We start from the raw sequence: 26,870 nt of genomic DNA, 5'->3' as shown, positions 1-26,870 counted from the left end.
CTTATTTTTTTTCAAATAAAAAAAATTATTTGAAATTTCATTTCTTTCACAATGTTCGCTCTATAATGTTAAAATGATTTAAAAAATATTGAATAATTAAACTGGTTTAGTATTGAGATGGATTTTTATTGGTATTTTATTGTAAATTACTGTATTATTACAATGTTATTGTTACTAATATCAAGAGAAAGGACAGGCTTATTAACTCTTAGATTTTCTTTCTATTCTTTTCAACAAGAGTAGCAACAAAGAGAGGACTGTAATTATCCACAATCACAACGTTCATCTTCTTTCTTGGAAGGGAACCAGAGCCAATCCAATTCGCAACCACAGGATTCCACAAGTCACCTGCATCGAGGAGAGATTTTGGTTTGGCAATGAGACCAGAAGCAATGGTCTTTTCATTTGGAGTAAGCACACCTTGGGAAACAAAGAACTTCTTGTCGGTGCTACTTCGATCGCTCAAACTCTTTGACAACTTGTCATAGAGATCAGACGTGGTCTGAACGTTAGGCGAAGGCGAATTAATGTTCGAGTGACTCCATAACAATCCTTGCGATTTTTTCACAGAATTTTCATGGTCATAGAGAACAATAATTCTTTGGGTGGTTCTCCAAAATTCCTTCAAGGAAGAGGTTGGAGAGAATTTTGTGGAATCTGCAAGCAAATTTCCGAATTTGGCTTTCAAAACCTTGAAAAGATATTCATGGTCGCTGTCATCCATATCATAGAGATGTTTAAAATCGAGAATGACAACTTCCCTTTTTCCCTTTGTCTTTGAGAAGGTTGCAATTTGGTCCAAAATTGGTTCAATAGGGCTATCAAAGAACGTGTGACACGTTTTAAGCATTTGAATCTTATCCTTAATTTCCTTGTCCCTGCACAAACTAATTTCAAAATATCGAATTCCATCCACCAATTGATTATAAGCTGATTGTGACTGAGTTCTGGCCCAGTTGGCAATGACTGTGTTCACTACGTTCTTTGGATAAAACTTCAGTACATCATTCAACTTTTTAATCGGTGTTTCAGCATTTGGTGCCATCTTGGATTCCGGAACCATGTTCGCCGAGAAGGACTCATGAGTACCAGGAATGACGAGAAAATTCAATGGCAAGTCTCCAATATACAAGACCAAATCATTCATCCATGTGGAAAGAGATCCCTTATTATAGAATGGTCCATCATACTTTGGAATGGGAGGATTGAAAAACTCTTGAACCTTACTAATTTCTGATTTGACTTTCTGTATGGCTTGATCCGCACTGCTTTTAACCCTCTCGACCACATGATGCAAAAACAAGGTATGAACCACTCCCCTCTGATTCAACGCTCTCTCCAATTCAAACAAATTCTTATGCATGAGATGCTTCTTCTTTGCCCATGTTTTCAAAACACGGAAGGCTCTCTTCAACATTCTCTTCTCCTTCTTGCTGTTGCCAAAGTGTTTGAGAAATTGAGCCTCCGCTTGCAACAATTCTTGGGTGGGAGCCCACAATTGAGAACTTTCCTGAATACAACAACACATCAAGATGAAAAGGATGAGAAGGAGAGAGCTCGCAAGAAATACAGTCCAGGAACGGGAGAAACCTCTTGAACCATTCCTTCTCCCATTGAGACTATACAACAACAAGCCTTGATGAGACATTGCTGAAGAGAAATTGTTTGATGTTTTTTTGTAAATTTAAAAGTTTCATACTACAACATTGTTTCAAATAGTACAATCGAGCGAAAAGAGTTGTTTGAGAGAGAGGTTCATGTTTCTGAAGTGACATGATGTGGAATGGGCGAGGAGACATTCATCATTTGATGAGTTGAAATTCAATGAACCTTAATCAACAGATCCATCTCTTGTCCCATCTTCTTTGTGAGGTCATCACATAGTATGTTCAGAATTCGAGAAATCAGATTGATGAAGCTTCGAAAGTGATTCGTCACACTCCCAAAATGTATGCAAAGACCTCACCTTCCAAAATAGAAATTCAAACGAACAAAAAAAATGTCAAGTTTGCCTCGCCAAAGTCCTCTCTCCATCATTTCAACAAGAGGCTCTATCGGAAGGAATGAAGATAGTGATGATGATGAGAGGTTGCCTATGGAGCCAACCACCACGAGTACCATGAGAAGGAGTATAACCGAAGATGATAGAACTGTTTTGGAAGTTACGAATGATCATAATAATTATTCGAGTGAAAATCATCACCATCATCATCGCTCAGGAACACCTCCGACCTCATCTACTTCTCCAAACACTAATACAGGTGGTGGTATGAACAACAATGAAGATGGTAGTAACATTGTGTTGACCAGTAGCAGCCCGAGAAGAGGCTCTCCTCCGACTCACCTAGAATCTACTAGCAGTAGTAACACTGCTACCGCATCAAAGGCTATTCGACAATTACCAACAGGAAATGTTGGATATGCTGGTGGTAATTCAACGAGTCAAATTCAAAGCTTTACTTCACATGTTACCTCTCCCCCTACCCATTCATCAACTCCTTACATTCCACATTCCCAACAATTATTTATATCGAACAATGAAAAAATTGAAAAATTGATGAAAGACACCTTCGGCTCGCAACTCTCAGGATTGTCCAAGACCATTTCGTTTTTGCAGAATGTGTGCAATATTGAAGAGAACTATCAACAAAAAATTGCTAATGAATGTAACAACAATTTTGACACTTTTTTCCAAGGAGAATTGGGTAAAATGCTATACTCATGTAGAAGCTTTTACTACAAAAACTCCAAAAGCTCTGAGCGTTTTACTAGAGATGTAAAAAATTTTCTGTGTGAACCTCTTCAACAAATCTACAAGGATCTCAATAAGAAAAAGAAGCTCTTCAGTCAAACACATGACAATATTTGTAAAACACATAATAATGCTCTTAATGATCTTCAACACAAAAGGAAAAATAACGATCAAAAGAGACAAAATTTAGAAAATGCAGAAAGAAAATGGAAGTTAGCTCTATCTCAGTCGCAGTCAGAAAAGTCAAACAAACATGAATCGGTGGCAGCCTCTATTCTCAGTACTTTTACTTCCCTTTCTAACGAGCAAACAAAATCCAAATGTAGGTTGATTGGAACGGTTTGTTTCACTAAAATATAACTTTCAAAGATGAACAAAATTTGGAGGAATATTCAGAAAGTGAGATTGAATTACAACAATCCAAGAAAAAATATGACTTGCTTGTTCACAATTCGCTTCAACCACAATTTAAAGCCATGTCAGACAAATTATGTGAACAATATACAGAGAATGGTACCATCATTCATCTTTATATGCAACATCTAACCAAATTACTTGAAGCAAGAGTTATAGAGGCCCAAAATAATTTGGAAACATTCAAAAAATGTGTCGATTCCATGAACTTGAACGACATAGAAACCTATTTGGCTCCATTTAAAATTGACTTTGATGCGCCAAAACGTCACAAGGAAGATCATTCCCATAGTTTTGAGAAATCAAATTCATCATCAAGTATTGGAAGTACCACTAACACTACACCTTTTATATCCGTTTACAGCCAAGAACGTGATGAAGATACTATTTATTTCGAAAATGTATTGAACGAAATTTGGAAGAAAGATGAATCCACAGAATCCACAGAACTGCCTGCTCAACAGACAAGTCTACCAGCTATAGAAACACAGCAAAGCTCAGAAAGTGGTGTCTCCTCTAATAGCTCTGAGAAAGCTATTGTACGGCCAATTGTGGATAGAAAATACATGTCCATGTTGAATGAAACCAAAAATCGCCTCAGTCAATCAGAAAAATGCAGGCTTGGATTTTGTAAAGTTCTCAATCAAAAACGGTCAAACGCCTGTTTTTCGAAATTTGACTATTTCCAAGATCTTGCAGAATTGATGGGCTATTGCTTGGATCTAGCTCACAAACAAGCTGACCAAAACGTTGGAAGATTAATGTTAAACATGACACAAACGTTTTACTACTATGGAAATGATTATCCAGACCTGCCTGAAAGCTCTGCATTGCCCAAAGAAAAGAAGAAAATATTTGTTTACTCAATTTTGGATGATATGGACTGTTGGCAGGATTTAAGGTTTTGGGAATATTGCCTCTATGACGCTCTAAACAGTGAAAAGATGAATAGACAAATGAGCAATCAAGTTGACAACCAACAATGGCAATCAGAACATGAAAATGTTGTTTTTGGCATTTTGAGCAGTTTTTGCTTTACAATGAACGAGATGAAAATCTCTCCTCGAATCATTCGGCAATTTGCCGACAAAATGTGTAATATTAACTCACTTAATGATGACTATCGACAAATGGTCTTGTCTGTTGTGGACAATAACAGCTCTCTCAATGATGGTACTTATCAGACAGAGAAAATGTCCAAATATCGATCCAAACGTTTAGGAATGATTATGGAGCAAGATTCAAGCGAGCTTGATTTATTGAGGATCAAAATTCAATTAGAATCAACTAAAATTGAGAACGACTATTTTACTCCAAGATCAGAGACAAATTCTACGGATGAAGCTATTGATACCATTCATAATAGAGAATCGAATGCTTCCCATCATGATGAAAGGAATGAATTTTCGAGTTTACCAACCGGGGTGAATAATGACACATCGATCAACAATGAAAATACTAATTAAATGGATGATGGTATTTTTTGTGATCCTGGTCTCCTCTAAAACTTCAAGGTTTAATAACGCATCCATGGTTGTGGCATATCGCCTCCAACATGAGCTCAATCAGAATCAATCATAAAGTTTGAAATGGGATGAAGTGTTATTTTCTTAATCAAGCGTTATCAAGAAACAACTCAACATTTTTTAATTACCAAAGACGAAAATTCCATTTTGGGATAAAAAAAATGAATCGAGACCAAATTGAGGAATACATTACCACCAAACTTCAAATCCCACAAAAGAATTTTGAGCTCCGACCACCTGTGTATTACCGATTAAAACCAGGAATCAAAGATCCAAAAGAAAATGAAGATAAAAATTCATTGTTAGGATTTTTAAATTCTCCTGATGAACCACAACAAGAATTGCCCAATGATTTGAGTGTGGTGGAACCTGTTCCGAAATCAAAAACAGTGGACATGTTTGAAGAGAGTGAATTTAAAAAACCATTAACGGATGAGCAAATGAAGGACTTTAATGTATTCCGAATGTTTTACAAGATATTTGGAACCAAATGTTTTTCTTATGCTAGTTTAATTTCTGCTGGTATTTCAATTCCTGTTACGTTATTCGTAAATTATAGATTTAAAGGACTTGGAAAGGAGAGAGTAGCTGCAACCATTGAGAAGGGAGCTTGGTCCTTCTTTATACCTCTCTTTATTGTTTATCCAATTTGTAGATACAACAAGACAAAGACTGATGACAAATTGAGAGAAGCCATTCGAGGAAGAAACTACTAGTGCGAAACACGTGCTCCCAGAAACAACACGCCCACTTTTTTTACTCCACACAATCATCAATGTTCACAGCCGCTACACACCACTTTTTGGATAAATTGATTCTGAATGCACAACATTCAATTTAGGGATGCAGATGGAAAATGAATCACCAGTAAACCTCTCTCGTTCAACCTTGAAATGTCACTGACTGAGGAACAACACGACGCAAAAAATGTCTGATTATCTTAAAGCACTCTATGGTGAGGAGGAGGAATATGATGATTATGATTCCAACGAAGAAGACTACGATGAAGATCCATACTTAGAGAAAGAGGATGATGACAATCAAGAAGAAGTTGTTGAAAATGTTGATCCACAGCAAGATTCCAACGAATCCGAGGAGGTCCACCACAGTCATTCCATTCCCTCCGAATTGGGATCCAATATGACCTCTTGGTCTTCTTGTCTTCTTTTTCCTCCGAAACCTTCATTTAAAAACCATGTTCGATCTTTGTCAAAACAAAAGAAAGTAGAACATCACGAACGTGTCATTGAATACATTGGTGAAGAGGAAGTTGAGAAATATAAAGAAAAATACTTTAATAATCATGATTTGGAGCGTTGGAACAGTACCTATCAAAACACCATCATGGAAAAGACAAGTATGATCACCAAGGTACCAATACGATTTATTGAATCTCACAAATTAATTTATGAAAAAGTGGATCATGTTCTTGGTAGGAAACCAATGAAACCGAGAGGAGCAGTTCAAGACAAGGTGGTGGACTTGGGCTATGACTTGGCACTTTCAAATATGGTGGGATGCTTGTTTTCGAATTATATTTACCTTTCAGGAGGTGAAAAGGATGGAAATTCCTATTCACAAACCATTGTATTTGACATTCACAACAAGAAATGGATCAATTTTTCAGAAATATACAATAATTGCTTTGGATATTGGAACAGACAATGGCCGATCAATCCACCACATTCAAAGGATCATATTCTTGTCAGCCTGAGCGGTTATTTGATTTGGTCCAGTTGGAACGAGTGCTTGTACCTTCAGCCACCTGCTCAACTGATAGAAGGAAATATATTTTTTTCAAAACAATGGGATTCTGTGTCCATGCAGACATTAGATACGATTGAACACACTACAAATTATTCACATAGCAGTTCACAGAACAAGTTTTGGATTTTTGGAAGACGAAGTTTGAAATCCAAACAGGTCACTAATCAACTTGTGGTAGGAGAGCTAACTCGAGCGACTTCTTACAGCATTACTTTAGTACGAAAACTGGTACCAAGCGATGGAGCTCCTTTACCTCGAGAAAATCATGCACAATGTCAAGTTGATGACAAGATTTTTATTTATGGAGGAAACTATATGGAGACTCATCAGTTGTTAAATGATTTACATGTTTTTAACGCAACTGCCAAGCAATGGATTGAGGTTGATCTAAGTATTTCTCCTCCTCCAATGAGAAATCACTCTCTTTGTTCTGTTGGAAAGTACATTTATTTGAGTGGTGGTATTTTAGAAAATAACAAAATTAGCAATGTCATGTATCGATACAATGTGAGCAAGGGAAGATTTTCAGTGGTCATTCCAAACAACCAAGATGCGCTTGTGTGTGCTGCTGGAAGAGCATTCCATTACAGTATTGCAATTTATGATCACATATTATTTGTGGGAGGTTTATGTGACTTGCAACAACGAAAACATGCTCCACATGCTGCACTCCTTCATTATGCTTTAGATGATGGTGTTGAAAATAGTGCCTATGTTTATCTTAAACATCAACTCGAAAAGCAAAAACAAGGAGATTTAGAGAACTATGACATGATACTGAGGGTGGCAGATCGTGATCATGGTGAATCTCATTATCTTTATTGTCACCGAACGCTTCTCATGACTCGAAGTGAATATTTTAAGAATTTACTTCAACAAATGAGCAGTCAGGAAGTAGAATATTCAGAGGATGGAACTAAAATAGTGATGAATATGGAACACAAGTATCATTTAGATGCTGTACAAGTCTATGTGAGATTTCTCTATACTGGAAATGTGATTTTACCAGAGGATGTGCAAGAATCATGTCTACAAGAAATTATAGAGTTATCAAAATTTGATCATCCAAAACATCAGATATTTTCTGACCTTTCTGAGCGAAAAAAGATTTATTTGGATTCATCAGCAAAAATTTTACAAGAATTGAAAAGTGATTTTCATCAACTCTATTTACAAGTGGAGCAATCTGTTGACAATTTTATTTGTGAACCATGTTTTGAAAATTCCTATGCTGACGTGACGATTCAAATCTTAGATCCTCATTCTCATCAAGTATTGCATCAATTAAGAGCTCACAAATTCTTCCTTAATCGATCTGCTTACTTTGATGCTGTATTTTCCTCAAAGATGGAAGAATCCACAACAGGCATTATCAAATTTAACGAAATATCACTCAACGGTCTTTTATGTGTTTTGAAATATTTATACACGAATCAAATTGTGGTGTCTATTGAGACAGCGATTGAAGTATTTCTCAGTGCTCTGCTCTTCCAATTGAATGAAGTTGCCAATCATGCAAGAGTCATTGTTCGAAACAATATTACTGCCCAGAATGCTTTGGAACTTGTTGTGTTGGCAGATGTGTACAATGACGTTTCCATTCGTAATCATTGCATTAAGGTCATCGCAGAAAATTTCACAGAATTATCGAGTCGAGAAGCCTATCAATATCTTCCTGAAAAAGTGAAATCAGAGACTCGTGAAGTGTACTTGTACAAGTTGAGAAAATTGTCAAAGCAAAAGAAGTTTAATAATTCGAAAGAATAAAAGTCATAAACATGTCGAATTTACCAACAGAGTGTTGCGACCATTCAACAGGACCCATGGAGAGTTGTTGCTGATTTGACTTTCCAAATGAATTTGCATTTTCTGAACAGAACTTGAAATTCAATTAATCCATTCTCAGAATCAATTAATCCATTCCGCATTCTGAAGTACATGCTCGAATTCTTCATCGATCTCAAAAGTGGACTCAACATCCTCACCACACTCATTTGCAAAATCAAAAGTTTCTCTCATTTGATAGAAACCATCTTGTGGATGATTTCGATGCCACTTTTTATGATTTCTTGCATCATTGCAATCATAGGATCGAAAATAATTCTTTTCTCGCTTCTCTTCGTGTTTGGTAGCAATAAATTCCAATCGATCATATCCTTTCGAAGAGTTGTATTTATGGAAACTATTGGAAAGATAAAACGGAGCTGTGGTTGCATTCATTCGTTCATCCAATCGTGCGGGAATGCTTGTCAATGAATGAGAAACGTGCTGGGTGGGTTCTTGTTCTAATCTGTGAGCTCCACTCTTATATTCGACATTCGACACTGAATGTTTCCGAAACTTTTTATGTCCTCCCTTGTATCGACGAGAAGCAGTTTTCGGAACACGAGGTGTTTGATATTTGACTTTTCCAGAGCGAGCAAGTGAACCCCAAATCATGTTGTTGTTTTTGTTTTCTTGTGCTGAAGGTTATAAAATGATTTTCAAAAGATTTTCAACAAGAAAACTATTAATAGTTGTTGTAAAATAATGAACTGACAAAGAACTCGATTCAGCTGAAGATCTTTTAATTAATGCCACAATAAGCGTTGATGAGAGCCTCAAAACCTGATGCTCTTGCATTGTTTTTCGAGCATATAGCTTCACATAAATCAGGGAAGTCAGACTGCTCAGAAACATTTTCAACATGTGAATATTCGCATAGAAATAAGATCAATTCACTGAAATGACGCATTGAAAACTTACCGTTAAGCTAAGATAGTCGGTCAAGAATAACAGTAAATCAAAATCCGACACACGATCCACGAATTTCTGTTTCTTTCTTTCCAAAAGGACTTGTTTCAGCTCATCCATGGACTGCAGAGCTTCATTTCCAGGTCTGTTTCTTGGTGGAAAGCCAACGAGAAAGTTTCCTTGGTGCGAAGCAATGGCAACATTACTCACCAGCAATAAGGCGTCAATTTCATTGGTCATCTTTCTCTCGACCTCTACTTGTTTTTTGGTTATTATAAACTCTGGATTGGTTGGGTGAGGTTCAAGTAAACCTTTTTCCCATAATTCTACACACTGTTTGCTGACTTGATAGGCCTCGAATACAATTTTCCCCTCCTCATCCGCTGTAGTTATTTGTGTAAAAATTGGTGATAATGATGACAACATGGCAATGTTGATCAAAATTAATATTTGTCAGGTTGTAAAAATGCATTGCTATCAATACTTACGACATGCAGTAATTGTCACAAATGATGGTCCATACTTTGACTGGAATTCGGCCGCTTTTAATATTTCAGGGCCTAACAATGGATATTCTCTCTGACCGTCATGAGAGAAAATCCAACCAACCTTCTTCATTCCCAACATGGCAGCCAATGTATCAGCTCTATCATTGTAAATTGGATCCTCTAATTGAGTGAAGCCTGTTGGTGTGCTCTCTTGTTTTGGTTCATATATAACATGGATATAGACATCCTGATAGTCGTCATCCAAATTGAAATTCTCATCCTTGCTTGCCTTTTTCTTTTCTTCCTCACTTGGTTGTGGTTTCTTTCCAGGAGTTGTTACGCCATACAAGAATCCAAATCGTTGAAATTGGAATTTAGTTCCAGCGAGAAAGTGTTGAAATGATTGACCGGCATATTCGTCCAAATAAGCAGTCGAAGAAATTGCATATTTTTGGTGTTTGATTGTTACTTTGACCTGATTGACTAAATCCAAATATTCATTCAAGGTCCAATGTTTCTTTCTTTCTCTTAAACCTAAATTATTTAGGTCATCACTTTCTCTGAGTTGAGCCTTTCTTTCCTCTTCTTTTTCTTGTTTTGATTTAAATTGAGTGGTATCATAAGAAAATTCAACCATATCTCCGTGTTGAAGACAAGATTGAATAGTAGCGGAATCCTTGAGAGGACTCTTTTCACGGAATTTGTTTACTGAGATGTTCCCATGAGGCACGCTTGTTTCAGCCTCAAGTAATTTCTTTAAATCCAAAACAGTTTGATTTGCCTGTAAATCCAAACGGAATGTGCCGTCCTTTCCTCTTGCTCTGATCAACATTGTAATGGTTGTTTGATTGTGGTGGTTGTTTAGAATTTGATTGTTGTACAATAAAAGTATTCTCAATCCCGAAGGTGTTTCAAACGAGACTTGTAAAATTTCAAGAGTTCGCAATACAAGGCGATGATGAAGAAAATATATTTACAGATAATGATGAACAATCCCGATGTGAATGAACGAATGATGATCAAGGACAATGAGATATCCACCTTTCCTTGTTGTTGGTTTCTATTTTTTGATGAAGAAAAAGACAACAACAAGGTTACGCACACAAACAGAGAGAACTCAAGCCTAAATTTAGAGTGGGGTTTCCGCTGCGATCACTCTGTGTTGAACGATGCGCTCGTGAACAGATCATGATCGTCATCTTCATGAAACAATGAATCTTCCCAAAAGACCTCACAATTCCACACATGTGAAAATTACCTTTATTACAAATTGATTCAATACACATCGTAATATTATTGTGAAATGTAGGAACAAGCTTCAAGGAATTGATCAAAGGTAAAGGTGGCCATTCCATTTCCTTGCTTGTCAAATAATTGGAATGAATTCTTGCAGGTTCCAATAAAGATTGTGAAATCAATATATTCAGCAAAAGTGAGAGCTTGTTTGTTCTTGCTGAAACATCTGAACAATCGATCAACAGCTTGTGGATTAATTTGATATCCCGACATTTGGAGAGCTGACTTGACTTCATTCACGTTCAAGTTTCCGCTACGATCCACATCGGTTCTCTCAAAGGAGGTCTTCATGTTCATGAGATAATTGTGCAATTGTTCGAATTCTTGGAAGCCAATTTGTCCAGAGTTATCCTTGTCGAACATTTTGATCATTCTTTGAGCAACGATCAGATCGAAATCCATTCCGCCCTTTGACAAGACTGACTTCAATTCATTTGGAGAGATTTGTCCAGATTTATCGATATCAACAGCATCGAACCAAACTTTGAGTTGAGGATTGTGTGGTTGTTGGATTGGAGTGAAATATGGTTGTTGTTGGCCAAATTGTTGTTGAGGTGGCATTTGTCCAAATTGCTGTTGTCCTTGAGGTGGCATTTGTCCATATTGTTGGCCATATTGTTGTGGCATTTGTCCATATTGTGATTGTTGCATTCCTGGTTGTTGAGGAGGCATTTGACCATATTGTTGGCCTTGAGGTGGCATGCCATATTGTTGTTGTGGAACTTGACCTGGTTGGCCATATTGTTGTGGAGGCATTTGTGGTTGACCTGGCATTTGTGGTTTTTGGCCATATTGTTGTGGAGGCATTTGACCATATTGTTGTGGTTGAGGAACTTGACCAAATTGTTGCATTCCTGGTTGTTGTGGTGGCATTTGGCCATATTGTTGTTGACCATATTGTTGTGGCATTTGACCGTATTGAGATTGTTGCATTCCTGGTTGTTGTGGCATTTGACCATATTGTTGTCCTTGAGGTGGCATTTGTCCGTATTGCGATTGTTGCATTCCGTAAGGTTGTGGAGAATGATGTCCTGGTGGTACTTGTTGTGGGACTTGTCCTGGTTGTGGACTAGATGAAGTCAGTGGAGGAGTCATGGTTCCGTGTTGTTGTTGTGGAACTTGACCTGGCTGTCCAGACACTTGAGGAGGCTGCATATGAGAATATTGTGGAGGCTGTTGTACGAATTGTTGTTGTTGTTGTGGGACTTGACCTGGTTGTCCGTATTGTGGAGGAACTTGTCCGTACTGTGGAGGTTGTTGTTGCATTTTTTTGATCAGAGACAAAACAGGAAGTCAAGTCAAAGATTTTACAATGTGAAAGATCTTTGTTGTTCACGTGGCTGCACAAATAACGAGAGCACCCCTAAAGAAAGGGACACCAGAATTATCGTGACTCGGAATTATAACTAATTCGATTTTGTGTCACAAGTGTAGGAGGTTCTGGTCGTACATGTTTCGAACCACTTCGGCAAAGATTTTACGTGAAGATGCCATGTTGTGTTGTGTGAAAAAGGAGCAAACGAGTGGGACTTGATCTTCTTTGTGTTGGTTGGTGAGATGGCAAACAGACCATGGCGTCAAATCAAGACTATCCTTGCAATGTTGAACAAGATAATAGCAAGCTTTCTTGAGGTGTGTCGTATCGGGAGAGTAAATGGCGAGTTCTCTCTTGAACTGATTGTCTTTGTCTGTGTAGGCACACATGACATAGAGAATGTCAAGCTTTCTCTTTTCTAAGAACTCCTTAAAGGATTGAACGAGATTGGGATCTTTCTCGAGCCATTCCTCCAGAGATCTCTTCGCTGTAGCAATTCCAACATTTTTCGAACCCATTTTCCATTCTTTATAGTCACTCCTCAATAAATCTTGTGAACTTAATTTCGATACGTTAAATCTTTCAAAAAAAAGCTTTTCAAACAATTCATCTTGATCCTTTTTTGAAAAGGAAATAATATTAGCAAGTCTTTTTGCTTGTGTTTCATCTTTTGGAGTAACCTTTTTAAATTTTGGATCCAAGTTTACAGTATCCAGTAAAATGGTTCCAAGGAGAGCCTCACAAAACTCCCGCTCCTTGCTCAAAAAATCATGTGACATTTTCTCTGCAATCAACGTGCAGGTAGAACCAATCAATTCAATGGTTCGTTTTTCAGGTGTCACGATTGATGTATAGTGTTTTTCGTCGGCATGGTGATCAATAATTTCATAAACAAATTTTCCAAGTAAATCCTCTTGTTCAGGAGCTAATTTGTTGTGATCTGTCAAAACCACACGTAATGTGTTTTCTTGAGCTAATTTTTCAAGAATTTGAATCAAGGTTGGATTTTGATGATAGAAAATTAAATCCTCAACTCCAACTCCAAACTTTTCCAAAAACCATGTGGCATCGGTTCTTAGATTATACTCATCTTGTGGAATGTTCACGATAGGTAACGTTTTCACATTATTCTTTTTCGAAAGAGCATACGAATATGTAATGGACGAAATGATGGAATCCAAATCGCTTGCTGGCGTCAAGAATATTCACATTATTCAATGAAATTGTTTTTTCATCATAACAATGATAGAATTAATTTCATCACCATCCGTTTGTTATTACGAGCATATTAATCCATTCCGATACTGTTCTTCCATTCAACAAACATACCTTGATTTCCAATGCAAATCGTATGAATTGAGTCGTGTTGAATGTTCTTGAGAGAGTCTTTACACGATCTCAAGAAGGCTTTCATTTTTAATCGTGATTTGCCAAATCATGCGATGAGGTTGCAACTGGTCCACTCGAGATTGTTGTGAACATCATTTGTTTCTACCTTAATATTCATGTACTATGCATTGGAAACTCCACACACATCCATCCATACTTTCAATACAAAAGCGTCGTCCCTAAACAGACCTTTGCCAAAAAGACATTTCCAAACGCAGCGACGTTTTTATTCCACTAAACGTTCAAGCATAATTTACAGCAAATTCATCTCTCCCTGTTCTCTATCTCTTCATTCCGAGCACGCACGATTCATATCATTCATCATCATCATCATCAATGATGGTAATGAGGTTCACGTGGCGCCAAAATTTTTCTTTCAAACACCCTCATAAGAGCCCTCTCGCAGCGCATTTCATCTACAGCTACCACATTTGATGGCTTTCAATGAAATCATCACCGAGAGAGTTTGAGGAAGGAAAAATCAAGAGAAAAAAATTCTTTTGACTCACCCAATTCATTCAATTCAATTTCTTTGGCTAGGCTCTTGCAAATATCGAGAGAGACCGAGCGAAACCAAATCATCGTTCTGCTCAACTTGTTTCTTCGTTCCTTGTCGTAAAAAGTTTCTTCTTTTTCAATATTTTGATTGGGAAAATTGTTACAAGCACAGCTCTCAATTCCCATCACGTGTATTATTGATCATTTCAAACCAAAAACTGTTTGCTGATTGTACTATTGAACAATGGAAAGATCGTTGCAAAACTTGGAAGAGGTGAAAGTTGCTTCTCCATTGAAGACCAACCAAGTTAATTCTCCGCGTGAGGTTTTGAAACAATCCAATGACAGTAAGGCTAAGGGAAGCAATACCAAGTCTTCTCCTTCCACTCCTGTAAGAAGTAAAAGCCCAACTCTTCCAGCAAAGAAGGACAAGAAAACACCTTCCGAGAATGTTAGGGCCTCATGGAAGACTCCCGAGAATATGAAATTCAAATCATGGTCAAAACCTTCGCCTTGGAGCGCTTCTAAAGCTGAGAGATTCAAAGATGAAAATGTTTTGACCCCTCCCCCTACAAAATACAACATGAACCTTTCGTCAATGGACTCGAAGGAATTTGCTTCCATTTTCAAATCTCAAAGTCCAAGATTTAAGGAGCCTAAAATTGAGACACCTCCTCCAACCAAATACAACGTTGTGGATCCAAACTTAAAACATGGAGATTTGGCCTCTGTCAGTTTCAAAACGACAACTAAAAGAGAATTTGAAATGGACAGAAAACCAACGTCACCTGGATGCACTCAGTATTCTCCAGTGACCTCATCAATGGATTTCAAGCATGGAATTGTCTCCTCCTTCAGGTCATCAGTCGACAGATTTAAATTACCGACCCCTTTGACGCCTCCTCCAACAAAATACAACGTCAATACTTCGACTTTCAAAGTCAAGAAAGACAATAAGGCTTTTGGATCAATGTCGCCAAGATTTGTTGAGCCAAAATCATGCACCCCTCCATCGACCACGTATGACACCAGCAAGTATTCTGATTTTTGTAAGCAAGTCACAAAAAACACCTCATCCCCATTTAGCACTTCCGCGAGTAGATTTTTCGATTTGACTCTGAAAGAAGCAAGTAAGGTGCCACCAGCTGGAGCGTACACAGTGCCAGCAAATTGGGAGGAAATTATTTACAAAGGTCCATCCAAAAAGTAATCGTTGTTGCAATAGTTAGATTGTATGAAAATTTTGAAACCTGCATGTCATTCCAAATCTCAATAAATGTAAAATTTTGCAACAGTCTTCCAATGTGGCGTTCTGAGTGTGAGTGGCAAAAATAACAGTGTCGTCATGGTGAAATAATACTTTACGTGAGTGGTTTACTTGAAGCAATGTCGATTAATTGCGTTGTTGGAACAAAATTGGAGTAAACTTTTACTCCAGGGATGAATGCCGCAAAATTATTTGGAAGGAAAAAATTGGAAATTAAAAGAGTATCAGGAGCATCTTGATATCTTCAGAATCATTTAACGTTCAAGACTTGAGAAGGATTAGATATCGAGCTATTCAATCGTGTTTCCAAGTAGTGATCAAATTCCCTTGAATCCATGAACCTTACAAACACGTCATGCAGATTTCCCATACAATCGTCAAGCATAGCCTTATGAAGAGCTCTATAAAAATTAAAAGTAGTATTCGATGATGGGTTGATTTCCTTGATTGCTTCTGTTTGAGTTGATGGTGTAGGTGTATCGTTATTGTTGCATTCTTCTGGAGGGCTATCTATCTTGATAGTAATAGAAGTTTCAGAGAGAGGAGCATTTTGTGGAGCTTGATTAATTTGATCATTTTCATTAATTTCATCTCCAGTCGTTGGGGTCTCTGTTTTGTCTGGATTGTTAATCTTTGATTCAGTCATTGAGGAATGACCATTTTGTTGGGAAGTGTCATCATTGACGTGGTGACCATTTTGTTGGTCTTTTTGTTGATTCAGAGATGTCACAACATCCTCTATTGTCACTTTTGGTGCATTTTCTGTGGTAGTGTTATTGTTGTTGTGGTCAGTTGGACTGCCGTTAGAGTTACTGCCACTCAGGATGTCCTTATTATTGATACTGCTCAAGTCTTGATTACTCTTTCCAACTATCGTTCGTGGCGAATTACCCGAATAGTTTGCGAATTCATCCAATCCGCCTCTTCTCTTTTTTGATAAAACTGCAAATGTACAAAAACCAATATTCATTTCAAATTCAGCTCCTGGAATTAAATAACTCTCTTCCACAGATTTCATTTCTTCAATAAATGCCAACTCTTTGTCTTGCTGTGATAACACTTTCATGGATTGTCTTTTTTGATTATTAATTAGGTGTTGTACTGAATTTGTTTTGGCTGCAAACTCCTCACAATTAATGGTCAGAAGAACCTTCAATAGGTCTAAATTCTCATGAGAAAATTCCTTCTTTGAGAATTTATAGAGAAATTCAAATCCAACAGGATCAAACAACACATCGGCCAAGTGATAGTGTCCATTCGTGCCGGAGCCTCCCACTTGTGCGCTGACCGATCGATTCACACGATTGACCACACTGCTGGCGGATGGAATCGGTGAAACTTCACCATTGTTTGACGACGACGAGGGTGAATTGGGAGATCTTGTTTTCTCGATACTTATTTTAGAGAGATTTCGATTCGAGGAAGCGAGTTTGATCATGAGTTTCGAGCCCAATATCTTTCTTGAAAGAGAAGGTGAATTGGGAGCTGTTTGACTTGGATCCGAGACAACCGACTCGCTATCGACCGTGATGATATTATTGAGTGGAATGGAGAGAGGAGGCGCTCCGTCGTTGTTCTTGTGTTGTTGTGGACGCTTGGCGTCATGTTCTTCGGGTCGAGGATGAAGGCAAGTGTTTCCCATGATGATGACGGTGACAATGTTTTCGTGAAGAAGAGATTTTGTTCGATTTGTTGTTCGTTCGTTGTTATTGTGGTGGTGGTTGTGGTTACTGCTGAGGTCGTGAGAAAAAGAATTAATTTGCTGATTTTGGTCCCTGTGGAATCTTTTGTGAATGTTCAAGTGTGTGTGAAGTGCTGTGAAGATTTGATGCCTGTCACTTTGTGCTTGTGTGTGATTTTGAAGTTAGTTTTGTGTGAGAAAAGGCTGATTATTTCGAATGATGATCATCATAAGCAAATTAAGAGGCAAGTTACAAAACATGGAGAGAGAAAAATATGAATTATGCAAAGTTTGTTCATTAAAAGGATTGTTTACCAAATAATTGTCAAGTGTCAAGAAAATGATCTCGAGTGGACAAACTTACCAATTTAGAAGGACAATTATCGTTTTAGTGATGAATCAATACAACGATAAGAATCCACTATTTCTAATGTTTTGGTTATCAAGCTCACTATGTAATGACGATGATGACGAAATTGAGATGTGAACGAATTTCAACACTCTTCCGTAATGATGACAACAATTGATGGGAAGGAATTTGTTATGGTCGAGTCGTTGAGAAGATAGATTATCAACAATGACTCGTCTTTCTCTCACTCTTGAAAACGTTCAAAGTGGAAGATGATGTCGAGTAGGAAATTGAGTAGTGTTGATGTTGAATGAACGTGCGCGAGGCTTTCACGTCGACGTGGTGGTGTTTTTCGTTTCTCTCTCTCTTGCGGTGATGAGGATGAGGGCAAGGATGAAAGATGTGGTTGAATCGCAACGACCACAACAACCGCAATTTTCTTTGTTATAGTACGAATCGATCTCTTCTTTTTTTTTGAAAGAGTGTCAATTGTCCTGAGAAAGTGTGTGGTTGGGTTTCCCTCTTGGGTTTCTACTTTTGAGAAAATTCTCAACAACAAACCGAGCGCGCGACGAGAGAGGTGTTGGCTCTTCTGTGTTATGATTGATTTTATATCAACAGTTGTTGGAAGAGAAAGCTCGTTTGAAAAAAAGTGTGGTTCTCTCAACACAGGTCTGAAGAGACTTCAATAAAGTGTGAGTGGAGAGAATGTGAGAGATTTTCTTTGAAGGATTTAAACACAAAGTCAATCGACTGTGTCGCAAGGATTCATTCCGACCACACGAATTCGTGTGTTTGTTGTGGTTGCGTTGTGAGGATATTCAACCGTTTCGAGAGGATGGGCTTTACCTTTCTTCGGAGTCGGTCGCAGATGGAAAGACAAGGAGCGTGGGTTTGAGACTTTTTGGTGTCATGAATTCGTCCCTCTGACTTCTCTTGGGCCCGAGCCTGCGATGGTGGAATCTAGAAAGTGAAGGCAAGACGTGGGTGCGAAGGATGCATTAGAGAAACGGAATTTTGGAAAGCAAAGGTGAATGATCAAAAAAAAGGATTCGAATTGAGGGATCTCCCTTTCCTCAATTGGAATGAATGACATGCCAAGTTCAGCATGGCAGCACACCATGTTCCATTCATGAGGTCACATCATACAACATGTAAATGATTTTAAACACCTTATTGGTAGAATCTCAATTCAGCTCAAAACGTGTGTCGCAGAGAATAAAAACCATAAAAAAATAGTCCTTATCTCTCGAGAATGAATTGGAAATGTTTATTAAATTATGGATATTGAATGACAATGATGAAAGTCCTACGTGCATGCCATACACATGTGGCGCGACAACATTTGAGACTCACAACTCAAAAGCACCTCGTGATGATGATTGGTTGAGTATCAATCATGCAAAAGTACAGTTTTCGGGTAACGCTCATGAGAATGTAAGGGCTCAAAATGTTCTCTCATGCTAAGATTGCTAGGATTATTATTAAATACTATTATTAATTTCTTCGTCTCAAATCTCCTCCTCCTCCTCCTACGCTTCCATACATGGTATTCATGGAATAGGGTTGCTGGGAATATCCATAACTACCAGAATAGTCATTACTGTTAGAATTCATATCCTTGTAGGTCGATTGAAAACTTGCAGTGTTCCACAGAGAGGAAGATGATGGTGGAGATGAAAAGAATCCACCACTGCTGTGGCCATAAGAATGAGTTGGCAATGAGGATGCAAAATCTCTTCTCTTATTACTTCCAAATAAAACATAGCTCAGTAAGGCACACTTGATGCAATAGAAGCCAAAAATTGTGAAACAGGACCAATCCCTCCAACGATACTCTTTGCTCAAAATGAAATAATAGAATGAAATAAAAACTCCAAAAATGGACAATAACCAAAGTGAAAAATTGAAAACATCCAAAGCCTTCTTATCAGTCACTCTCAACATCATCAACAATAGTAAAACTCCAAGAAAACACATCAACATTCCCGAAAATCTAAATAAATCAAAAATAATTCTTGTGTAATTATCCATGTCATTGGCGAAAAATGTTTGTTGAAACAGAATATTAGCCGAATGAAAGGGTGAAAAGATCATGAGCATGGATGTGATGAAATAAATGCATCCATAGCCTCCGTAGATGGCAGATGTCAATTTGCTGTTGTTGTTGTTGTAAGAGTTCATTTTTTTAACTCGTAATCTCCTTTTCTTTTAAATGAAATCAAAGAACACCATTCCATTCAAAATATAACGATAAACCCAGAGATGAGTTTGATCTGTCTTTCTCTCTTGATGAAATTTTCTTCATCTTGAAGAATTACAAAATTACAAACAAAAAATGCTCGCCAAGACCTCTTCCTCATCATTGAAGGCTTTCCGATCAAGCAGCAGCCGTGTGGTTGCCTTCTCTTCTCGTAATGTGTTGGCTCTACAACAAGCCTTGAAAAATCATCATGGTAATTCTGTTGCTCATTTCTCGAGCAATAATTCAAGAGTGTATGCTGAGACCGTTAAATCCACCGTTGGTGCTGCTTCCACAAAACAAACCAATCAAAGTGCTGCTCCCGAGAATACCACTGTGGCTGCCAAATCACCAGCAGATCCAAACTTTATGACCATCCGAGGAAGCGTTAACTCAGTATATCTCATCGGTACAGTTTCTAGCGATCCAGTTGTCAGACAACTCCCCAATGGCGTTATGACAACTTTCTCTGTGGTTACTTCAGAGAGAATCAAAAAGAAGGACGGAACCATCCAAGAGCAGGCAACCTTCCATAACGTTGTTTCCTTTGATAAAGTTCTGGCTACCTCTGCCCAAAAGTACTTGAAGAAGGGATTTATTGTCAATGTAAAAGGAAAGTTAACATACAGAGAGGTCAAGAAAGACGACCTTACCTACAACGTTCCTCAAATCGTTATTTCTCAATTCTCTGATCTAAGAATTATTTATGGAAAATTGCCACGCCAACAATAGAGGGGATGAATATGTAATTATTAATAGTATTAGAATGAACAACAATCAATTTGCGTTCATATATCTCATCAACATATCTGTTGTATCAATAATTTGCAACATCATTGCAAATACAAATGGAAAATAAAAGGGTTGTTCTCTTCTTCTTTGAAGATGTCTATTCCATAGGCCTATGTTAAGGCGAACCATCATGGGCCTGTTAAAAAATGAGAGAAATTGTTACTTTGCAATTTGGGCACTTTTCCAATTTCATCGGCACACACTATTGGAACATTCAACAAACTCTGTTGAATGAATTCCAACCTCTCATGAATAATCCGATGGTGCCTAATTTTCGTCCTGAAATTGAATCCTCTGTCTTGTACAGAGAATCGAGAGGAGTGGGAGTTTCAATTCATTCCGAAAATGATGTTTCTACCTTCTATCCGAGGCTTCTTGTGTTTGATCTGAAGGGGTCAAGAGGTTCACTCAGAAAGCAAGGTTATAAAGAAGAGCCATATCGGTCCATCACACCCGAATTTATTGATCAACAGAAGGATCTTACACGATGGGAAAAGTTAGAAGTATTAAGAACGTTTGAAACTAAGAGACAAACAAAATTTACAAAAAACGTCCTTGCAGCTGATGAACATACAAGAGAGTTGATTGTGGATGAAAATGAACAAACAGAGGAAGGTGATGACCATCATTTATTTCATGCAAACAAACAAGCTTCTTCACATTCAGCTGCAAAACATTTTGAACCACAACCCAAGAAACCCAAGAAGGAATACACACGGACAGATATTGAGCAAGATTTAGAGGAAAATGTTTCATTGTGGAGCGACTTTTTACAAGTGGATTTTCATTCGAAAACTATCTGTGAGCCCGTACAATTCCAATTTGCAGAGGACAGCTACAACGCTCTAAACTCTCCCAACCCAATGAATCCATTTGCTATGGACAGCCCTTTTGATATTTACACAACAGGTAAAGAAGTGTTGCATGGAGAATTTAGCAGTGATCAATATGATGATTTCACATCTCAACTGTTGTATTTTGTTGAGGAATGTGACACTTTGGATGGCTTTCAAGTATTCACAGATTCATTCAATGCATGGGGCATGACTTGTAGTGACTTCGCACAACTCATCAAAGATGAAATCGGTACTAAGGTTCCAATTATCTCCTATGCATCATCACCATATATTCCAGATTTTGCATCCGATCAGGATCGGTTGAAATTTATCATGAATACATGTCTCACCTACGCAGACATGTATCAAAACACAAGCTTATTCATCCCAAACACTTGTCAACAACTACCGGGTGTTTTAGTGAGCGAATATATGACGCATCATTTTAATGTAAGTTGTCATGACATTCACAATTTTTTGATATCCAATTCATTCATCTTATGGATTATTTGAAAATTTCTTAAATGCAGCCAAAGAAATTGTATCACGCTTCCTCAGTTCTTGCTTCTGCATTTGATTCAGTTTCATTATCTTATCGCCTTAATGGTACTTCAAATAACAAGCAAACGGATCTTTACACATTAATCCAGGAAATGTCACCATTGAACGCTCTACGTGTTGTCAACATTAACCTCGCATTTCCATATCGATTCAAAGCAGGAACATCACTTTTCCAACATTTTCGAAGTGCTAGGCCTATTCATCAAAACGAACATTTTGTTCCACTTCTTTCTCAAATCGCTACTGGCTTTCATGCTCATGATCCTCTTGCTCAATCACTCCTTATTCGTGGATTGACACCTGTCAACGTGCCACTTTATCACCAAAGTGATTTGCAGGAATTGGACGAAATTCGAATGAAGAGATTCGGAGGAGAAGAATTGGAAAAGCACAAACATTTAATTGGATGTAATTCTCATTTCGAAATGATCGAGGGCTATATGAATCAGACACGTTGTTTCTCAAAGCATGCTTTCCATGTCAATCAACCTTTTAAGCTTCCATTTACTTTCCCTCAATATCTCAATAACTCGTTACTGAGACGAGATGGACTCATTCGTTCACACGCATCCTCAGAAGAGGAAAATGAAAGAGTTGAGACATGTCCTTTCGGTACTCATCTTTCAAACAGTAGAAACTTTAGCAAACATATCCATGAATTGACCAAATATTTCGACACCATAAGCGGAAGCTCTGCCTCACTTTCTGTGGGAGGTTCAGGACTCACCACCTATCGCTACAATCTCTCGCCAGACGAATTGAAAGAATACAAGGAAATTCTTGGAAGAATGTTGGATAATTATGAAGACGAAGAGGAAGCCGACGAAGATTTCGAAGACGAAGTGGAAGCCGAACTCGAACAAGATTGAAGTTCTACTTTTTACGGTTGACATGATTCTCTCTTGACAAATGGTTTCAAATATTTATTTTCAACAACAATGGGAACTGTCCACACTCCAAGGATAAGTGCCATTAAAATTGCTCATCATAACAACAACCAAACTACAACCAAACTACATTCCAATATCAAGATGTCAGACTCATCAAAGAGTTATCCTATGGGTCAAAACAGTTGAGCTTTTTGAAGCAAACAAAAAAAAATGACCTCCAGCACCGACAAGCCTCATTCCAACGCCATCATTGCCGGAGCGGTGGCCTTCTATTTTATCATCTCCATATCAACTGTATTTGCAAACAAATATATTTTGAATTCAAATGAATATGAATTTCCTGCCATGACGATGACTCTGGTGCAATTGGTGTTTGCTGTTGTGTTACAAGCGGCATCTCATCCTTTGTTTCCGAATTTTATTCCCAAACCAGAGTTTTCATCGGAGAAAGCAAAGCAGATTGCTCCACTATCGTTATTGTTCATTGGTATGCTTGTATTCAACAATCTATGTTTGCAAGTCGCCGATGTTTTACTTTATCAAATTGCTAGATCCTTGAGTATTTGTTTTACCGCCTTGTTTGTTTATGTTTTGCACAAACAAACAACAAGCTTGAATGTATTATATTGTTGTGGAGTTGTATTAGCAGGATACATTATCGGAGTGATTGGAAAAGCAAATTTGGAGAAGGTTGATTTTACTTGGTTGGGCGTTTTCTATGGACTTCTCTCGAGCGCGTTTGTTGCTTTGTATGGAATTTTCGTGAAATCCAAAATGCAATTGGTGAGCAATCAGTGGGTGCTCATGCTTTATAACAATATCCTAAGCTCCATCTTGTTGACTGTGATTTGTTTGGTTACAGGTGATTTTGGTGAAGCATTGGCAAGTCCACACATTAAGGAGCCACGTTTCATATTTGTGTTGATTGTGAGCAGTATTTTGGGCTATTTGATTAACGTTGCAACATTCCTTCAAATTAATGTCACTTCTTCATTGACTCACACAATTTCTGGAACCTGTAAGGCTTGCGTTCAAAGTTTACTCGGAGCTGTTGTATTTGGAGACAAGTTGGATGCAGTGAGTGTGTTGGGAACCTTCATTTCAATCTTTGGTAGTATGGCTTACACAATTGTTAAGGGTAGAGAAACTTCTGTTCCAAAAAGCAGCGAACAAGTTGCCACATCCTCTTCAAGCAATGATAATTCTCCTGAAAACAAAGTTTAAGCAATCCTCAACAACAGCAAATTGTGAATGTTATTAAATGATAATAACCAAACTAATTGAGATGCTTTTCCCGTTAGCAATCTCTTGCAAGTTATGCTAATGAGATGTTAATAATTTATTGTTCTCTAGGTTTGAATTGTTAGTTTGAAAGGCTATTGTTGATCATGGTAATGATTCTGTCCGTTCGCTTCTTGGCCAACTCCATGCAGTACTTTAAAGAGGATTGACTGATCGGGATACCACCAGGTTTGAACAGCATGCATAATTCTTTGCGTTCATTATATACGGCCGTGAGCTTCCAAGAAAGAAGTGACTCTTCTTCGCTTGTAGGGTCCACTAAAATGTAGCTTTTACAAATGCAAATAGAAAGGATGGTTATCGTCAATGTGATTATTAATCCCAATTTTAAAACTCCATCCACTCAAAATTGTGTTAAAACTTACTCAGAAAGTAGTCCAAAAGATAACGGTATTGGGTAATGATTAAGTTTCAGTTTGAGATTTGCCTTTTCATCTGTTACAATTGCTTCTTCATCTTTGGATATTTCAACCTTTGGAAGTGATACTAAAATCCATCATGTTCATCAATTCCACAAATATTCCAATATACATTTAAAATAATTCAATGACATTCAATCCATGATCCACAAAGTATATTCAATTAGAAATCTCCACAATATACATTTTGGTTCTCAATTTCAAACCTACCATTTCTCAATGCAGTCAATAATGCAATCAATGCCGCATCAAAAACATTTCCATCATTTTCCAAACAATATAAATCCGCATATAAAACCCATGAAGCCTTTCCTTCCTCAATACACAACTGACTTAAATCCAAAACTTCACAATTATATAAAACAGAAGCTAATCTCTGTTGAATGGTACATTTTCTTTCATTCACTTCTTCCCAATTTCCTGTGACATCTGATGCACAAATGGATGGAAAATCAAACGATATCACCACTCGTCCATCTCGAGGAGCTTCTTCAGTCGGAATCATGACTTCAGCTTTTATACCACATACGACACTAGTATTTCCAGTTTTTACGAGAGAAGAGCCTTCACAGTTTCGTAATGAACCACTTGAAATGAGGCTTTCTCGGATCATATTGAGCGATCGCCCATCGGGACGAATTCCTTCTGGTAGAAATTTCTTGTAAAATTCCAATGGATGAACCTTACGGAAGGCTTTACATGTAAGTGATGAAAAAAACATCATCATTCCAAAAATTAATCATCAATACCAACATAATCAATATTGAGTTTGAAAATATTCCCTCCGAGAGAGAGTGATGATGATGAGGATTGGTCTAGTGCACACTCATTCTCACCTACCTTCAGCGTCGAGTTGAAAAAGCATTTTTTTTTGGAATTTTCTTCTTCAAAAGAGTGTGTGCAAACAATTACTTGAAGTGTGCTGCTGGGATCAGAGAATGGGATGAAGTTTTCTTGTATGACTTTTATTAACGCAAGAGTTCTCCAAAGACTTTAAAAAGTTTTCTTGTAAAGTATGCGCCAAAAATGTCAACTAAAAATGCTCATGCATCACCAAACGACGGTAGAGAATGACATAGGAAGGCAAACTTGAGATAGAGATGGCTAAAGTTGAGTTGGAAAAGTTTGCATTTGAAATTTGGCCTAATTATTTGCTCAACATCAAATCAAATTGAAGTCTTTCAATTTTCAAAATTAAAAAATTATAATAAAAAATTATTAACTCATCACACCACAAAAAAAATGATTCAAAGCAAACTACCCCATGACATGATCCGAGAGATCCTATCTTATTGCGATGTAGAGACAATTCTCATGAAACTTTGTCTATTGAATAGAGAGATTTTTCGGATCATCTTTTTTGAGAGTTATGAATTGTGGGAGCAACATTTATCGCGCTTAGAAAATAGAATCTACCAAGAACAAAAACCAAAACAATCTCCATATAAAATCATTGAAATAGATGGAAAGGAGATGAAATTCATTTTCAAAAATTGGTCTTTTGGATCTGTTTTAAATGATTATTCGAACCATCAAGGGGACACAAAAAGCTTGATCACGTTCAGAGTATTTAAAAAGCAATACATTTACAGAAAAGCTAGAATAAACAAATCCTTAATTCGAGAGAAAAACATTCAGAAGACTACATTTTTAAACAAATTGCACATGAAAAGGTTTTACATCTTGTCAAACAGGATTTATTCTCATACATGATCTCAAATAGAAGTTTTCGAGTGTTTGATTTTGTTTTTTCTACAGACCCTCTTCCTTTTTTGGATCGTTTGTATAGTTTAAGAAATAAGACCCACATACTCGATGATATTTGTAGGCTCATATATGGCTCAGACATGGTGGATGAAATGAAAAAACCCAGTAAATTCTATTGGGTTTGGAAAAACAATCCAAAAAGCGTCACAGAAGAAAAGATTCGAAAGGCACTTTCTGCCATAATGCAACTCTATTGATGGACATTGAGTGAAATTGCTTGTCGTTTAATATTATCAATTTCCATTCTCAAAAAAAACGAAATCAAGCAATTGGCAGGCCAGCGACATGTCTTTATTTGTTAAAAATTGAGAGGTTATTTTGAATGTGCAATACTCTTAGGAATAATCGGTCCAGAATTCTCCTCAAACGATTTGTTACCAGCTGTTGTAATTTGACAAGCTGTCAACTTCAAGTCACATCAAAAAAATATCCAATATGAACCACTATTCTCCGGTATGGTTGATACTTGTTTATTATATATCCCAACGACCTTCTTAATGAACGAGATTCAAAAGGATCCAAAGACAGGGCTTTGCACCGTTGAACTTTCTCCTAAAAGTTATGTTAAAGCAACCGATTTGCCATC

At 37.5% G+C, this 26,870-nt stretch overlaps 15 protein-coding genes across 15 annotated transcripts; 7 read left to right on the top strand and 8 right to left on the bottom strand.

Moving 5' to 3' along the window:
- Positions 1-208: 208 nt before the first annotated feature.
- FDP41_006436 (uncharacterized protein) lies at positions 209-1,528 on the bottom strand (the record flags this gene model as incomplete). The annotated part of the gene is made up of 1 exon (XM_044710071.1): positions 209-1,528. The coding sequence occupies one exon, from the start codon at positions 1,526-1,528 to the stop codon at positions 209-211; it is 1,320 nt and encodes a 439-aa protein (XP_044559117.1).
- Positions 1,529-1,999: 471 nt separating this feature from the next.
- Positions 2,000-4,632, top strand: FDP41_006435 (uncharacterized protein; the record flags this gene model as incomplete). Its single annotated transcript, XM_044710070.1, has 2 exons — positions 2,000-3,074; positions 3,122-4,632. 2 exons carry the CDS (start codon positions 2,000-2,002, stop codon positions 4,630-4,632), a joined length of 2,586 nt encoding a protein of 861 aa, XP_044559116.1.
- A 221-nt stretch (positions 4,633-4,853) lies between these two features.
- On the top strand, positions 4,854-5,408 carry FDP41_006434 (uncharacterized protein; the record flags this gene model as incomplete). Its single annotated transcript, XM_044710069.1, has 1 exon — positions 4,854-5,408. One exon carries the CDS (start codon positions 4,854-4,856, stop codon positions 5,406-5,408), a length of 555 nt encoding a protein of 184 aa, XP_044559115.1.
- A 211-nt stretch (positions 5,409-5,619) lies between these two features.
- Positions 5,620-8,226, top strand: FDP41_006433 (uncharacterized protein; the record flags this gene model as incomplete). Its single annotated transcript, XM_044710068.1, has 1 exon — positions 5,620-8,226. One exon carries the CDS (start codon positions 5,620-5,622, stop codon positions 8,224-8,226), a length of 2,607 nt encoding a protein of 868 aa, XP_044559114.1.
- A 141-nt stretch (positions 8,227-8,367) lies between these two features.
- On the bottom strand, positions 8,368-8,898 carry FDP41_006432 (uncharacterized protein; the record flags this gene model as incomplete). The annotated part of the gene is made up of 1 exon (XM_044710067.1): positions 8,368-8,898. One exon carries the CDS (start codon positions 8,896-8,898, stop codon positions 8,368-8,370), a length of 531 nt encoding a protein of 176 aa, XP_044559113.1.
- A 127-nt stretch (positions 8,899-9,025) lies between these two features.
- On the bottom strand, positions 9,026-10,512 carry FDP41_006431 (uncharacterized protein; the record flags this gene model as incomplete). Its single annotated transcript, XM_044710066.1, has 3 exons — positions 9,026-9,124; positions 9,205-9,575; positions 9,681-10,512. 3 exons carry the CDS (start codon positions 10,510-10,512, stop codon positions 9,026-9,028), a joined length of 1,302 nt encoding a protein of 433 aa, XP_044559112.1.
- A 461-nt stretch (positions 10,513-10,973) lies between these two features.
- On the bottom strand, positions 10,974-12,242 carry FDP41_006430 (uncharacterized protein; the record flags this gene model as incomplete). Its single annotated transcript, XM_044710065.1, has 1 exon — positions 10,974-12,242. The coding sequence occupies one exon, from the start codon at positions 12,240-12,242 to the stop codon at positions 10,974-10,976; it is 1,269 nt and encodes a 422-aa protein (XP_044559111.1).
- A 156-nt stretch (positions 12,243-12,398) lies between these two features.
- Positions 12,399-13,705, bottom strand: FDP41_006429 (uncharacterized protein; the record flags this gene model as incomplete). The annotated part of the gene is made up of 2 exons (XM_044710063.1): positions 12,399-13,480; positions 13,621-13,705. 2 exons carry the CDS (start codon positions 13,703-13,705, stop codon positions 12,399-12,401), a joined length of 1,167 nt encoding a protein of 388 aa, XP_044559110.1.
- A 717-nt stretch (positions 13,706-14,422) lies between these two features.
- Positions 14,423-15,388, top strand: FDP41_006428 (uncharacterized protein; the record flags this gene model as incomplete). The annotated part of the gene is made up of 1 exon (XM_044710062.1): positions 14,423-15,388. The coding sequence occupies one exon, from the start codon at positions 14,423-14,425 to the stop codon at positions 15,386-15,388; it is 966 nt and encodes a 321-aa protein (XP_044559109.1).
- Positions 15,389-15,695: 307 nt separating this feature from the next.
- On the bottom strand, positions 15,696-17,087 carry FDP41_006427 (uncharacterized protein; the record flags this gene model as incomplete). Its single annotated transcript, XM_044710061.1, has 1 exon — positions 15,696-17,087. One exon carries the CDS (start codon positions 17,085-17,087, stop codon positions 15,696-15,698), a length of 1,392 nt encoding a protein of 463 aa, XP_044559108.1.
- Positions 17,088-18,972: 1,885 nt separating this feature from the next.
- On the bottom strand, positions 18,973-19,659 carry FDP41_006426 (uncharacterized protein; the record flags this gene model as incomplete). The annotated part of the gene is made up of 1 exon (XM_044710060.1): positions 18,973-19,659. The coding sequence occupies one exon, from the start codon at positions 19,657-19,659 to the stop codon at positions 18,973-18,975; it is 687 nt and encodes a 228-aa protein (XP_044559107.1).
- Positions 19,660-19,813: 154 nt separating this feature from the next.
- FDP41_006425 (uncharacterized protein) lies at positions 19,814-20,449 on the top strand (the record flags this gene model as incomplete). Its single annotated transcript, XM_044710059.1, has 1 exon — positions 19,814-20,449. One exon carries the CDS (start codon positions 19,814-19,816, stop codon positions 20,447-20,449), a length of 636 nt encoding a protein of 211 aa, XP_044559106.1.
- A 206-nt stretch (positions 20,450-20,655) lies between these two features.
- Positions 20,656-22,775, top strand: FDP41_006424 (uncharacterized protein; the record flags this gene model as incomplete). Its single annotated transcript, XM_044710058.1, has 2 exons — positions 20,656-21,795; positions 21,876-22,775. 2 exons carry the CDS (start codon positions 20,656-20,658, stop codon positions 22,773-22,775), a joined length of 2,040 nt encoding a protein of 679 aa, XP_044559105.1.
- A 231-nt stretch (positions 22,776-23,006) lies between these two features.
- FDP41_006423 (uncharacterized protein) lies at positions 23,007-24,020 on the top strand (the record flags this gene model as incomplete). Its single annotated transcript, XM_044710057.1, has 1 exon — positions 23,007-24,020. One exon carries the CDS (start codon positions 23,007-23,009, stop codon positions 24,018-24,020), a length of 1,014 nt encoding a protein of 337 aa, XP_044559104.1.
- Positions 24,021-24,159: 139 nt separating this feature from the next.
- FDP41_006422 (uncharacterized protein) lies at positions 24,160-25,382 on the bottom strand (the record flags this gene model as incomplete). The annotated part of the gene is made up of 4 exons (XM_044710056.1): positions 24,160-24,367; positions 24,464-24,584; positions 24,728-25,210; positions 25,358-25,382. The coding sequence occupies 4 exons, from the start codon at positions 25,380-25,382 to the stop codon at positions 24,160-24,162; spliced, it is 837 nt and encodes a 278-aa protein (XP_044559103.1).
- Between the last annotated feature and the right edge of the window lie 1,488 nt (positions 25,383-26,870).

Source organism: Naegleria fowleri (genome assembly GCF_008403515.1).
Source record: "Naegleria fowleri strain ATCC 30894 chromosome Unknown tig52, whole genome shotgun sequence".
NCBI lineage: Eukaryota > Heterolobosea > Eutetramitea > Acrasida > Naegleriidae > Naegleria > Naegleria fowleri.
This window is presented reverse-complemented; position numbering and strand designations above follow the sequence as displayed.